General features: G+C 41.3%; 2 protein-coding genes across 15 annotated transcripts; one reads left to right on the top strand and one right to left on the bottom strand.

Moving 5' to 3' along the window:
• The first annotated feature begins 289 nt into the window (after nucleotides 1-289).
• prlh (prolactin releasing hormone) lies at nucleotides 290-4058 on the top strand. Of its 14 annotated transcripts, none has more exons than XR_010325803.1 (4): nucleotides 1504-1782; nucleotides 2210-2238; nucleotides 2398-2588; nucleotides 3287-3426. XR_010325803.1 is itself a non-coding variant. In XM_064310807.1 (4 exons), the coding sequence occupies exons 1-4, from the start codon at nucleotides 1626-1628 to the stop codon at nucleotides 3439-3441; spliced, it is 402 nt and encodes a 133-aa protein (XP_064166877.1). In that variant the 5' UTR covers nucleotides 1504-1625; the 3' UTR covers nucleotides 3442-4058. The 14 variants fall into 14 exon arrangements, 5 of the variants coding, with proteins under 5 accessions (XP_064166877.1, XP_064166873.1, XP_064166875.1 ...); XM_064310807.1 differs by having other exon boundaries at nucleotides 1504-1659; nucleotides 2398-2581; nucleotides 3287-4058; XM_064310803.1 differs by having other exon boundaries at nucleotides 1504-1659; nucleotides 2144-2238; nucleotides 2398-2581; nucleotides 3287-4058.
• Nucleotides 4059-4967: 909 nt separating this feature from the next.
• LOC135240832 (ras-related protein Rab-17-like) lies at nucleotides 4968-14009 on the bottom strand. The gene is made up of 6 exons (XM_064310802.1): nucleotides 13925-14009; nucleotides 12340-12527; nucleotides 11594-11745; nucleotides 10017-10142; nucleotides 9580-9673; nucleotides 4968-7469 (listed from the first exon to the last, which is right to left on the bottom strand). Exons 2-6 carry the CDS (start codon nucleotides 12509-12511, stop codon nucleotides 7342-7344), a joined length of 672 nt encoding a protein of 223 aa, XP_064166872.1. The 5' UTR covers nucleotides 12512-12527; nucleotides 13925-14009; the 3' UTR covers nucleotides 4968-7341.
• Nucleotides 14010-14237: the final 228 nt, after the last annotated feature.

Raw genomic sequence — 14237 nt, 5'->3', positions numbered from 1 at the left:
TGGCTGTTGGCATTAATGGCACGGAACTTCATTTCCCCCTCCTCCTTGCGTCTCCAGCAGAGCAGCCGACAGCAGGAGAAGCAGGTGAGGAGATCCGCACCTGAGAATCAATTTTGGGAAGGAATCCCACGAGTGCCATCGAAAGGTGTGCAATTTCTGGTTGCCGAGCCGCCGGTATTGTTTGCGGCAGCCCAGCACGCACGCGTACGCATGGCGTGACATCATCTCCGCCCCCCCGTTGTGGGGAGGGGGGGGGGGTGGGCTCTATATAGTAGCCACCGTCCGTCCTCGGGCGAAAAGGACTCCTCTCTGGGACGGCAGATGCAAAAGGGACCCCCGGCTCCTCCTCCTTCCACCTGCCAGATCCGCTCACTGTAAGTCCTCTTCTCCTCACAGCAGGGATAGCAAAGCTCCACAGAGGCAGTCCAGAATCACTGTGACTGAATGGAGGCAGCTGATCTGTGGACCTCCCCTTTATGTAGCCTAGCTGAGCAGGTTATATCTCAGACTGAGGTCAGAGGACCACTAGCGCTGTGTTGATGGAAAATTATTGTTTCATGTGAACATAAGAAATATATACTTATCATGACTGAGTTAGCCTCATTTGTTTGATTTGTTATTTTGTTAAGCTGTATGTCTTTTTTCAAGATGCCATTTTTTGCTGAACAATTTTCAAGTGTAAAGGTATATTTATAGATAATCACTGGTGATTTGAATGTGCTCTTAGAAGAGGTGCCAGTAGAGTGATGTGTTTTTGAGGGCAATGGGTAGAGGCTGACTTGTAAATGCTAGATTAGTTCAGTACTCACTTACACTGATAGTTACACTGGTTTTAGGTATACGCTCATTTAAAATAATTCTAAATGTGCTAATGGGTTTTATTATACTTGTTATTATTAATTATTGTGTAATTGGTTTTAACAGACCACCTAGGTCTCAAGGAAGAAAAATTGTTTAAGTCATTCTCTAAAATTAGCAAACCATTCCCTCAAATTAGTAATTTGTGCCTGCAAATTGCTTACTGTTTTTTCTCTCATATTTAAAATTGTTCCCTCAAATTTATTCTCTCATCACCACCCTAGCATGTAACATAATTAACCCTTTGTAAGTAAACATGAAATGTTTCTTACCCGAACTGCATGCACGGAGCACGCACAACATGGAACAAAAAAGAAAAAAGCAAGCAACTTTCTTTGAAAACAACTCATATGTGATCTCTCACCCATCTGAATTTGTTTTTAAACACATTTAAGGTTTTTCTCTCTTTTTTATGTAAGAATAGATTATTATTATTATTATTATTATTATTATTATTAATGCTGTTGTTGCTGTTGCAGCAGCAGTAGTAGTAGCTTGTTGTTGATGACAATATATGAAATAATGTGTATAACCCACTGTAACAGTTGGTCTGCCGGAGAGGCGGATTGGTCTCAGCTGTGCCGGCTGGTGGAGAGAGCACACGCACCTGGGATGCGTTGACTAATCAGCCCAGGTGCTTAAAGGTGTGCTGCTCTCCACAGTTTGGGGCTGAGACCGGGAGTTAACACTGAGGGCGCAGTTATGATTTTCCTTTCGTTTCATTTTATTTTAAGCACGAAAGAGAAAGAAAGCAATCCTCAGCTGGGATGCTGGAGGAGCTGGACCTGGCCGGGAAGGCAGGTCAGCTACAGAGCAGGGAACTGAAAAGTTGCTGCCCTATTTTACTTTCTTTTGTCTTTGTTATTTTAGCTTGTTTTAGTTTCTTGTTTTTGGCCGGGACCCGTGTGGGGAAAGGGTGAAGTGGTCCGTTTATTTTATTTAATGTTTGTGTGTGTGCGCTCTCTCTCCATGCGACAGAAACGGTGTTCCCCGGTACTGCTGCATTTCTCTTTCCAGGGGTATCACGCTTGGCGTGTGACACCCACTTCTCAAAAATATAATGTAGTTGTTTACAATGTAAAGAAATCTAAATGTTGAAAGGTTGTGTTGTAGGTACTAAGGCTGAGGTTCACAGAGCTATAAAGGGGAAAACATGAGAAGGATCTCAGGCATATGCATTTTGAAAGGGAGAGGAAGCATAGATTTATATCTGAATACTTTGTCGCACCCATTGCTGGTCTGCTGTTGCAGATGGGCCTTGAAAGTGGACAGTTACTGTCTTCAGGTGTGCTGTCATTAAATTCAGGTGTGCTGCCACTATCTTCAGGTGCATTGTCATCATGTCCCACAGGGTGTACTGTCCCAGTCTGCATCATCCAGGTGTGCTATCACAGACCTCTGGTGTGTTATCACTTCCAGGTGTGTTATCACTGACACAGTGTGCTGTCATTAATTTCAGGTGTGCTGTCACTGTCCCACAGTGTGTACTCTCTGTCCATGGCCTCCAGGTACACTGTCACTGATGTGTGTATCTTCCAGGTGTGTTGCATCCCTCTGTGCCCACTGATTGACAGCCCCAGACCCCCAACCTCAACCCCAACACATTCTCCCCTCCCCCTAAGTTCCAGGCATGAGAGTTTGGGCCTTTCTGTGTACCCTCATGCTGCTGATGTCCCTGGTGCTGTCCAAATCGCATGGCAGGTACCCACAGCGGTCCATGGAGGTCCGAAGTACGTTCAATTGTGTGAAAGACGTTTGCTCTGAATGTTGATGGAAATATTTGTTTCATTTTATCAATCCTCAGGGTATTTTACTGTATTTCATCCAGTAAAATACCGGAGAGTCTTATCCACTCTAAACTGTAGATCTCCCAGATTTGTGGTCACACACTCTTGTGTCTAATAGCACTCTCTCTCTCTCTGACTCACATCCCCCGCTTCCTACACCACCACTTAAACTCCAGCACAAGCTCATTCACTTCTTTTCTCTGGGATAATACTTCTTTTGATTTAATTCATTAAATGAGATTGGCTGATTGTTTCTTTTATCAGTTGATTGGTTTCAGGTTACTGGCTAATTGATTTATTGAATGATTGCTCTATTCATCTCACCTTCGCACTAGTATCTACTCTGCCATCCTACAGCTTCTTCTCTTGCATTCACATTCATTCTCTCTATGAAATAGACAGTATGGGAGGCCTAACAGTTAGTTAAAATAAGTAAACAAATTTTGTATGGGCAACAGATTTTGTACTGACACCAGTTTTTCAAGCGTGAATTATTGGGCCAATAAATAATTGATCCTTGAAGTTGGCACAAAATCTTAAAACATATCGGCTTCATTGTATGCCCCCTTTCTACACATCCACCATTTTGGAGAGGGCCATTGGTTTCAGTGGTCACTTCTTTCCACTCCCTTTGGCTGCAGATCCAGACATCGATGCTTCCTGGTACACGGGGCGGGGCATCCGGCCACTGGGGCGCTTTGGCCGGCAGGAGGCCGGGGTCAACAGAGGGGCAAAGCACCCCATCCGCCGTCTGTGCATTCCCATCACGGCTGAAGACGACTCAAACGATAACTAGTGAAGATTGTGCTTTTTTTCCCCAGCTCCTCACGCAATGCCTACCCTGATTTTCATATTAATGACCATAGCTTTGCCTTCTAATTATTTATTTATTCATATTTTTTGCTAATTAAAGACTTTTAAATATTGCAACCAAAGACCTGATGTAAATTGATGGATGAGCCCCACCCTTTGCACCCTGATGTCTCCTTTCTGTACTCATTCTGTTCTGCTTCCTATTCATCCGAGGAACCTCAGCTTGCTGCTACAGATTTAAAAGAGAACATTTCAGAAATATTTATGGAGTGTTTAAATAGCCATGGATAAAAGCCAAGGCCATTCAAGTGCTGATATTGGTTGTAGTCCCAATGACTGTTTTATGCTTGTGAGTGTACTACAGATCATTTGCTTGTTGCGATCCTCTGGAATAAACTGTTGAGCCATAACTTAGATATTTCTCCAAACACTGTGAATTCTGATTGTTACAGTGTGTTGAATTAAACGTGATGCAACTGCATTATATAACAGCCAGGTTCTGTGGGCTGCAAATGGTGTGCAAATGGTGCGCCCTGTCATTCAAATTTGCCGTTATGTGAGTTTGGTGAGCCCATGGGCTCCTCACAGGTGGGGGTTCGTTCCTGATGCCATGACAGTTTCTCAGCTGTTGTCTCTGCTCTGTCTGTTACCTTCTCTGCTTTCTACTGGTGTGAATAAAGCAAAACAATACGAAAGGACATCAGACTAGTGTATTAAGACAGGATGGTTGAGTAGCAAGTACAGCTTTGAATGTGAGAATGCACATATTTATTCTGTGCTTTACTAAGGAAGACCATGGGAGTGAATGGTTTACATTCAGTGAGAAATCATATGGCTCTATGATATAAAGAGGACAACATGTGCAGAGATGATCACTAAAATATAAAAAAGTAAGTACAGGAAAACAGTGGCAGACAAATTTTGAAGGAAAAATCCAACTTCAAGAACTTAATCTTTAGTTTTTAGGCCTTGTCACTATGAACATCCAGGATTTATCAAGTCAAAGAGCAGGGTGCTTTTAGCATGGAACATGCTCAGTCAAGGTTGCTATTTTTTTGACCAGATCCTGCAACTAGGTCATGCAAACATAACATTTGCAAGATTTGTCAGTATTTAAAACGAGTTTCACTGAAAATTTTCACTGAAAAATCATGATGTGTGGCTGTATAGTCTATCAGCAGGTGTACACCAATTCACACCACAGTAATTGTCGATTAAATAGTTTAATTAAACATGATGTTAAAGAGTGCTGCCTTAAAAAGGGCCACCACTGCAGCACAGCAATTAGAGTCAGGAAATACTGAGGCAAGCTGATTCCTCTTCTCACAAGTGCAAAGACTTCTGAAGGGCTCACTCTTAGATCACCACACAGCATGGAACTCCACATGGTTCTCCTGAGTGCTTCTTGAGGTGGTCGCTTGTGTGGATCATCTTGGGATACACAAATACTCATTTGTGTTTTGTGGTGTGATGAGGTTTTACAAAAAAAAAAAAGCTACCATGGTGGTCTAGCGTGCGTAATATTCTGCACATTTTATTCACAGTACATCAAAGTCAATTCAGATATAACAGACACGGTTCAACAGACAAGGTTCAAATTTTCCCCATGTCTTCAACCCCATAGTGCCTAATTTCAAGCAATGAATGGGATACTATTTCAGCTGGTGTTGGTCTTTTATTCTTGAGTATTTGCCCTGGGCAGATTGCTACCAACACAGAATTAAAAACAGACAATTTATTGTACACAGATATATACAATTAGACCTTCAATGGATGCTCAAGTTGGAGCTACAGTAGAAATTAATATGTTCAACTTTGAAAATTAATCCTTGGAAAGTACTTAAATTGATTGTAAGAATTTTGGTTGGTAACTCTAAACAAAAGATTTTTTTAAAAACATGCACAATTATGTGTTAGGTGGGGCAAGAGCAATAAAAGGGAGAGGGGTAATAAAATGGAGAGGGGTATTCACAGCACCAGATTAACTCTCCCTCTGCAGCCTTGCTGGAAGCTTCTAAACAAAAACACTAGGAAAGTAGAATAACCAAATTTATTTAACATCGATGGTGGGCTCCTCCCTGCCCTTCAACTGATTTCTCAGAAGGTCAGAACAAGCTTAGCCAGTGGCTTAGACAAAATTACAATGCATTTTCCTGATAAAACAGAACAAATAAAAGATATACCCATCCTTTAAATTAAGCGGTTTGCAAAACTGAATACAGGCTCTGAATTTTCATGAAAGCCTTACATTGAACAAACATCAATATTTGCGTGGGGGCTTTACTCTCATGTTTTAAAATCCCTTTAGTTAGTTTACTGTAAGATCAGCTACTACTGCATATGTTATAATAAAGAATAGCAATTACACAGCGCCCTCCCTTTCAAAAACCTCAAAGTGCTGTACGATATAATTTCCCATGTAGCGCCCACCTGGAAGCCATCTTGTGCCAGAGCGGTCATCACACATCAGGGGAGAGAGGGTCTTAGGTTTCCAGTTAAACTGGAAGATGATCAGATGGCAAAACATCCTTTTTGAGGGTGTTAAAATACTTCCCATTAATTGTGTAGTAGATGGTAAGAGGGAAAAAAAACACTTTTTCTCTCAGAAAACAATCCACCACTTTGGCATGATTGCAAGGGAAATAATTATTCTCAGTGAACAGAAGGAGTGGAAAAACAGTCTGAGTCTGAGTGTGCCCAGAGCCTGTTAAAATTTCACTGGCTGTGTGGAGTGGGTAAAAAAGCCCCCCTGGACCCCACCCCAGTGGCACATTCCTTTCTGGGAGCTCTTGGATGCAGCTAAGAGACAGTCTCTGTCACACGCATGGGGATATCTTCATATGAGCACGTGTTCTCTATTAAAGGATCATATTGCAAGAAAACAACAAAAAAAAAATGGAGACAGGAGATGAGTCATTCCTGCTGGATGGGAACAGTTAGGAAGGAGTCAAAGAACCCAGAGTGAAAATATCATGCTGACAGCCTCTCTTTGCACCGTGAACAAGCAAACCATCAGAGAGCTGCCTTTGTTCTCTGTCATTGAGTAATGTACTGATGGACAGAACACATATGCACCAGGCTAGCACTCCCAGGGAGTCACATCTATCAGTACTATAACTGCAGCCTAATCTTCAGTGATTGCTGGTTCACAAGGTCTCCTCTGATGAATATCTAAGGGGGGGGGGGGGTATTCACACATCTTGAGCAGCACATTTTTGTTTGAATTGTATTTGTATTACATAAACAAAATGTTCAACCCATATCCAAAGCACTTTTCTGAAATGTTTCTAGCGTGAAAAATGAAAGCTTAAACGCTTCTAGCATATGTATAATGCCAAGACACAAAGCAAGCAAAATATCCCATAACTTCCACTGTGATGCTGATTAATTATTTTCTATTATAGAAAAATCTTTAGCCATCAAACACATCCAACTGCTCTCTCTCCCACACACACACACGCACACACAGATCAGTCTTCAAGAACCTATGTGCTCAATGCAGGGAATGACCATCAGCGCAACATCACAGTGCAGATCAGCATTATAGCTGCCCTCTAGTGGCAGGACAACTCACTAACTATTCAGCCTTGGCTTAACAGTTACTTCTTGGTTTCCAGCAGTTTTTTAAAAGCTGCTACAAACCAAGACTGTGAGGTCAAGTCCCAGGTAGGCCACTATTGAGCCTTGGATAGCCTGCATGTCTTTGTTAAATACCCATCATATTCTTTGCATTAAAAAGAATATACACATGCAGTGCAGTGCCTGTGTTAGTCCATCAGCTATCCGCCTTTAGAGCCTCTGCTTGAACACGTTGCATCACTGGCCAGCCAAAACATGTCTGTTTCCTCCACGGCCTTCTTTTCCTTTCCTTCAGCCCCATGGGTCAGGGCCCCACTCGGCAGCAAGCACTGTGTGGGTGGGGCCCCTCGCCAGGGTGCACGCCCACACCTTCTGTCTCACGCCATTCGATCAGGCCCTTGTCTTCCCTTGTACCCTGCTTCACCCTGTGGGCTGAGACAAGAGAGAGAGCCAGAGAACAGACCATTCAGCGATATTCAGCACTCATATGCTTTTCATACATCAGTCCAGTGCTAAACTACTGGTGTTTGCCCATTCATATTTGCAAACAGGTTGGAACAGTATAATCTGGAGAGTATATTGTATAGTAAATAAATTAAAAAGCAGTCAAATTTGTATTTTTTAACCAAATTATTCCAGTTCTCCATGATCTGGCACCAGCACATAACTGTCAGCATTAGGCTGATAAAGTGAAGTGTGAAGTGAGAGAAACTGGCAGCACTTGAATCGCGTTATGAGATAGCCAAATATTTTGACTCCATAACAAATAAATGTTCCCAGCACGTCTTCACTCCAGAGCCCCAACTGTTCACTGCAGAAAGACTATTTGAGCTGCAGCCACATTCAGAAGATGACAGAAGGCTCCAATTTCCTGTTTCCTGTTCCTTGCTTACAGATTTCTCTTCAGATCTGAATAAAATACGGGCTGTACCAAATGGTGCAGGGGTCGGATAATGTGACCTGTTGCCACCAGCTTCGCCCCTGTAAGTACTGCAACAAACTGTTCCCAGGTCCAGAGACACATCGCGTCATGTGTGTCTACAAAACTCTCAAAACTCTGAAGAGGTAGAATTGCCTCACATACACAAAATAAAGGATAATGCTTTCACTGAAGTGTACTGATGGAGGAAACTAATTTCATGGTATACACACAACTGCTTTCACATCAGCAGTTTGATTGCAATAAAATATATGTTTTATTTAGGCCAACAAATTGTATAATGCATTCTCATCATTTAATACAGGCTGTTTGAACCTTTTTAATTTAGACACAAATAAGGTTGCACAGCTTTAATGGCCTGACACTAATAGCTTAACTTTCTTTTAATTACTCTGCCAACACTGCCACTGCATATGTGTCCCCGGTATTGTTTCAGACCACATCTTCATAATGCATCGCCATAAAGCTTCCATTTGGAGCCTCATTCTCTACCGCAGTTCAGTAGGGATGATGGCTCAATGATGGTTATTCCGCTTTATTTCAGTCACATGCACTTTCTGTTATCTGTTGCCCTCTTGTGGTCAATCAGATAATCTTACAAAGGCTATTTAAGGACAAGTTTCAGTAAACATTTTAGGCAGGATGTGGACAATTAGCAGTAGGTAACAGCAATAAATGTACAATGCACAGAGCATATTCCGTTTGCTCTTGTACTGAATATGGTTCCAGTTTGGGAATTACTGCAATCATCAGTGGATAATCAATCAAAAGTTAGGCTGAGACACAATGCTAAACGAACCAAATCTAAACAGACCAAGACCACTTAGAAAAAATTATTTGTGAACGCAAAAAAGTTTTCGCTCCATCCTTGACAATAAACAACCATTCATTTTAACTTTTGAGAGAGGGCAATGGTATCAAATTTGATTTGTGTTATTAGTACTGTAAAAGTTACTAGATATACTCTGCTAACAAAATGAATTCACTCACTGTCATGCCACTGTGAAGTTGATTTTGGTTTTTACAAATACCGGCAAATACTCAAATAAACGGAGAAAAAAAAGAAATCACAAATTCTTAAAAGTAATTATTGGATTTCACAGTTTGCATTTGACTTTGTCATTTTTTAGTTTAAACTGTATTTGATTTAAATGTTTGCCATTTTTACAGCAGGTTCCAACTGAAACACCCTTTCATATGTTTTTTGACCGCTCAAATGGTTTCGGACAAATCTACTCTATGGAACATACAGTAAAACAATATTAATTCTTCTCTAATGCATAATATTGTTTCTCTTCACCGGTGACAACACAGAAGTATAATTTAACTTTAGTCAGTGTTGCAACCCTTGAAATCATGATTCTGCAATCATACCATATTTGGCCTTTTTATGTTTCTGTTAGGATGTGTCATGGGTGCAGCCACAATCAGGGAGCCATATCACAATACACATCACATCACGTATTACCGATCTATACACAAGGGTACGTGTGCCCACTAATATTACACTCTGTTACAAAATAATATTTAACTATTTCATAAACAAATTAATGAATTCATTAATGCAGTTATTAATGAAGAAAATTAAATGCAGGTTATTACCAATGGTCATGAGCAGGTCCCTGACCTGTTCTCCTGATTTGGCAGATGTTTCCATGAACTCCAAACCTTTGCTCTCTGCAAGTCTGAGACCGTCCTGAAACAGAACAACCCCATTAAGACCTATTTAAATTTCAGTACATTATAAATAAAAATATATCACGGATAATATAAATTATGGCCACACAGAGTCTCTCATGGTTGCCCTAATAAACAATAGCTTCCAGAACAGTACTGGCCCCATTTCATATTGAATACAGGTTGCTTGCATTCTTTGTATGGTTTGTACCTCTGGGCCACTTGCAAATCAACCACCATTTTGATTGTAGTTGTTTGGTACTTTTTTTGAAGTGTTTGTATTTTAGTGTATTTTTGTCCATGCCTGTGGCATGCCAGTCAGACAGGGAGCGATGCTATTGCTGTCCTACGAGGTACAGTACCTGCATTGAAACCTGGCGATCCTCAGACAGGTCTGCCTTGTTCCCCACAAGCCCAACCACAGTCTCCCCTGGAATGTATTGCTTCTCCAGCTCCTTCAGCCAAAGCTGAGCCCTCACAAAGGTCTCCTGGAACAACAGCACACACCCACCACAGGTTACCTCTCATGCTTTCACTCATCATATGCGCAAGTGGGAAAAAAAATACACTAAAATGCATCTTAGTACAAAATTCAAAATGGCTTCCAAAATAAACATAAACTACAATCAACATGAGAGAGGTTTATGTTGCATTGCAGGTGACACAGAGGTACAGAAAAGAGGAGGACAACCTGTATTACATAGTTGAAATTCATCACTACACACCAAGGCACTAAATATGCACAGCCAAATATCAGCACTGGTACTGAGGAAAAGGTCATACAAAAGAGTCATACAAAAGAAAAATCTACTCTATGCTGGGAATGTTTTTTCCTTTTTATATTTTTAACTGCAACATGTGAGGTTGAACACAACAGAAAGGAAACAAATTTACAGGGATGACTTTCAACAGGCACTGAAACAAAAGAGACAGGCCTAGCTAAACTGAACCAGTTCAGTGAATTTTAGGTAATTTTTGCCTGACTGTGGCTCCACCACTTATAAATAAATAATGGTTACAATGAGGAAATGAAAAGTACCAGTGGGTATTCCCCAGAGCTCCCTTTTTAACGTCTTTACTGGAATCCAAACAGATCAGGTAGCCAATGATAAGCATACACAGAGAATATTATGTATATTTCTGTGGCTACGGTCCTCAACGTTCAAGGCTACAAATAATTCAGAAAAATACCAGTGGCCTTCCCCTAAACTGTGTCTATGTTGGAGCACAGTCAGATCAAAAGAGAACAATAGAGTTCTGGAAATAGGCAAGCCAAAATGTGCCAGAAGTTACAAGCCTCAAACAAAGTATATACATATATGTTTCAGATAGGTTCTTTAAGAGTTTGCCCATAGCAAAAGGTATAAGATTATGAAAACTATAAAAATGTGAAAGGAATGCCTGTAGAAACACTTAGGCCAATAGCTGCAAAAAGGCCCTATCTCTACATGTACAAGATATCAATTTTTGCATTTAATTGTTCGCTTGACACACTGAGCGGAAGAATATTACAGTATATCCTTTGAAGATGGAGTACACATAAAAATGAGGTTCAGTGCTAAACCAAAATAGTTCAAATGTAGTTCATTTAACACAAAACTTAAATCTGCACTGAAAATATTTTATCCTTCATGCTCTCACACTTCATGAAAAAACAGACATTGATATCCCATAACAACCCATATTCCACAGTATTATGCTATAGTTTCTAGCTTTCTACCATTAGCTGAGCTATGAAATTAGACCCAATATCTGATTAAGCATATCTCAAAATCACACATAAATATTGAAAACTACACAAATTTTTCTTCCAGTGAAAATAAACTAAGGTACCGACTCATATCAACTAATGAAACATCATGTGATAGCTACACTCATTTTGAGGTTCATGAAGCTTCCGTCTCCAATCACTGCTAGTGGTTCGAAGCACAGGAAGTACCCTTTTGCTGATGTCATATACAACCAGGGCAGCGTGGGCCCCTCTGTAGTACAGTGGAGTGACGCTGTGGTATTTCTCCTGGCCTGCCGTGTCCCAGATCTCGAAGCGGATCATGGCATTGTTCAGGCACACCACCTGAGTCAGGTAAGCACCTGGAGACACAATCACAGTAAAATAGTTTTTACATGAAAGCCCAGACTCGCACAACACAGTAATGAATGCAGTCCTCATAGGTCTAAAGGTTGGGGTATAAAAACAAGCTGGATCAGTTCTCTTACACTCATGTGACTCATAGACTGGCAGTTAAAGTAAATGAATGTAAAATGGCTGAAAGCGCAAACACCTAGTAATGAGCCAAACAGGCACAGAAACAAAACAATGTAAGAATTTACATGTTTTCAACAGCATAAAAGGATCAAGCCATCTAGGGAAGGCCCCTGGACTGGGTTTGGGAAGTCGTATATGAGTGCCTTTTGGTCTAGTGGTAAAATGAGAGTACTGGAGTTGGTCACTCCTTAAGAACAACAAATTTAGACATACTGATGTACACCTGTCAGATAAGCATATGGATGCTTTTTTCTTCTGTCTTAACAGTGATAACAGAAGTCCGCTATAACTGCAGTGGTCTGAGTCTTATAGTATGTTGCAATCAAACTCAGCCAAGTTATATAAATAACGTGGATATAAATACACCACACACATATGGTCAGAAGGGCAGCCACGCAAACAATGAGAGCAGGACTCACAGCCAACTGTGGGACTGCTGGCTTTGAACTGATCCTTGCTGAAACGGAGGGCCAGACTGGACTTGCCCACCCCAGAGCTCCCCAAAAGAACCATCTTCACCCTGAGCAAGTTGGCCCCCACTCGGACCTCTGGGGGAGACACCTCCATGCTGCTTAAGCTCTTCTCCGCCATCTTTCAATGATCTTTACTGCAGGGAGAGAGGCAGAAAGAAGCACCCCAATACAAGGGAGGAAACATTTTTATGTGAGCAGTTCAAACTTTACATTACATTGCATTTTATTTGGCAGACGCTTTTATTCAAAGCGACTTACAATAAGTGCATACTGAAGGTCATTAGAACAACTACAGACTACAGGTCAGCTAAGGTACAATTCTCATTAAGTATCTATCAGTTATCCCTAGCCATGAAAATCAAGTTTAGCTCACACAGTAAGCAATGGCTAAGTCAGTAAAGTTATGGCCAGTCAAACTAGAAGTGAGCCATGATTACAAGAGAAATGAAGAGTTATAACATCAAGATAATAGTGCAAGTGCAACACAAAAGTGCAAGATGAAGATACAAGTGTAACATGAAAGTGATAGAAGATCAAGATACAAGGATACAAGTAATGTAGGACAGTGATCTGCGATTGGGCGTAAGCCTGCGGAGGAGTAGTGTTATAGTTAGTCAAGGTACAGTCTGAAGAGATGCGTTTTCAGACCATGGCGGATAATGGACAGTAGCCGATTGATTCGTAGTGGAATGGAGAGTTCATTCCACCACTGGGAAGCTAGGGTGGAAAAGCTTTGTGGTCGGGACAAGCGGGAACAATTCAATCAGATGGCAGAAAGTGGAAGTCCCCTGCTACAGCAGAGGGGAGTGGTAAAGTTAGGGGGTGTGTAGGGTTGAATTGTATCATGTATATAGAATGTGGCTGGACTTTTAACCTGACCATGGCAGCGGCCAGTAGCCAGTGAAGTGACCTCAGCAGGGGAGTGACATGCGAGAACTTTGGAAGGTTGAAGACAAGGTGGGGAGCAGCATTCTGTATGAAATGTTGTGGCTGTAGGGTACAGGCTGGTTGGCTTGCAAGCAGTAAGGGCAACCCCTCACCCCCATCCCACAAAACCCAAGTCCTCCCCCAACATTGACCCCAACGCCAATGCCCCCAACAGTTCCACCATGGGCAAATAGAATACCAGAAATAAAACATGTTAATCTATCTCTTAGCCAATGCGCTGTTCTCCAGGAAGTACAGCCAAGAACTGCGATCGGGTGGTTCCCCATTTGACTTATTTTATTCAGCCAAGGTTGTGTGCGCGTGCTTTGGTAACAAGCATGAACATGCAACTGCACCTTGCTTGACATCTAAAATAAAACATCTTCATCCAGCACAGAATATAGGCCTGTTGGCTGACTTCTCATTCACGTTATAAAATAAATTAATAAAGGTCACACTTGGTCAGATTTGTAAACAGTTTAGATTTTGCCGACAGATGACAACAACTACAGAACAATCAGACATCCACAGTTACAGCATTGCTGTGATTTCCAATCACCTCACAACAAGAAAGGTCTTTTCGAGAATAAGTTTAGACTCTTACCAGAACATCAGATTCTTCACAGTTTAGGAGCGACGGCACAGGAACGCTGCTCTAGTTCAGACTGAACGAAAATCAGAAATGAAACACTGAGAATGAGTCACTCCTGCAGATGACACCAGAGTTTCACTTTCACAATTTTTTAATGCCTACCCCCCAATGTAAAGCTAATTTTTCCTCCCATATTACAAGCTTTTTGTTTCATATACTGTACCATATTGCCCTCACTAAAAGACAGTTTAAATTTGTTTGGAAGTGTAATATGAGCCCCTCGTAACACACTTGTTTTATATTTTACAGTTAAACTTAATATATG

The sequence above is a fragment of the Anguilla rostrata genome, chromosome 15 (assembly GCF_018555375.3).
Source record: "Anguilla rostrata isolate EN2019 chromosome 15, ASM1855537v3, whole genome shotgun sequence".
NCBI classification, from domain to species: Eukaryota; Metazoa; Chordata; class Actinopteri; order Anguilliformes; family Anguillidae; genus Anguilla; species Anguilla rostrata.
Note: the sequence above shows the minus strand (reverse complement) of the source record. Positions and strands in the feature narration are given on the sequence as shown.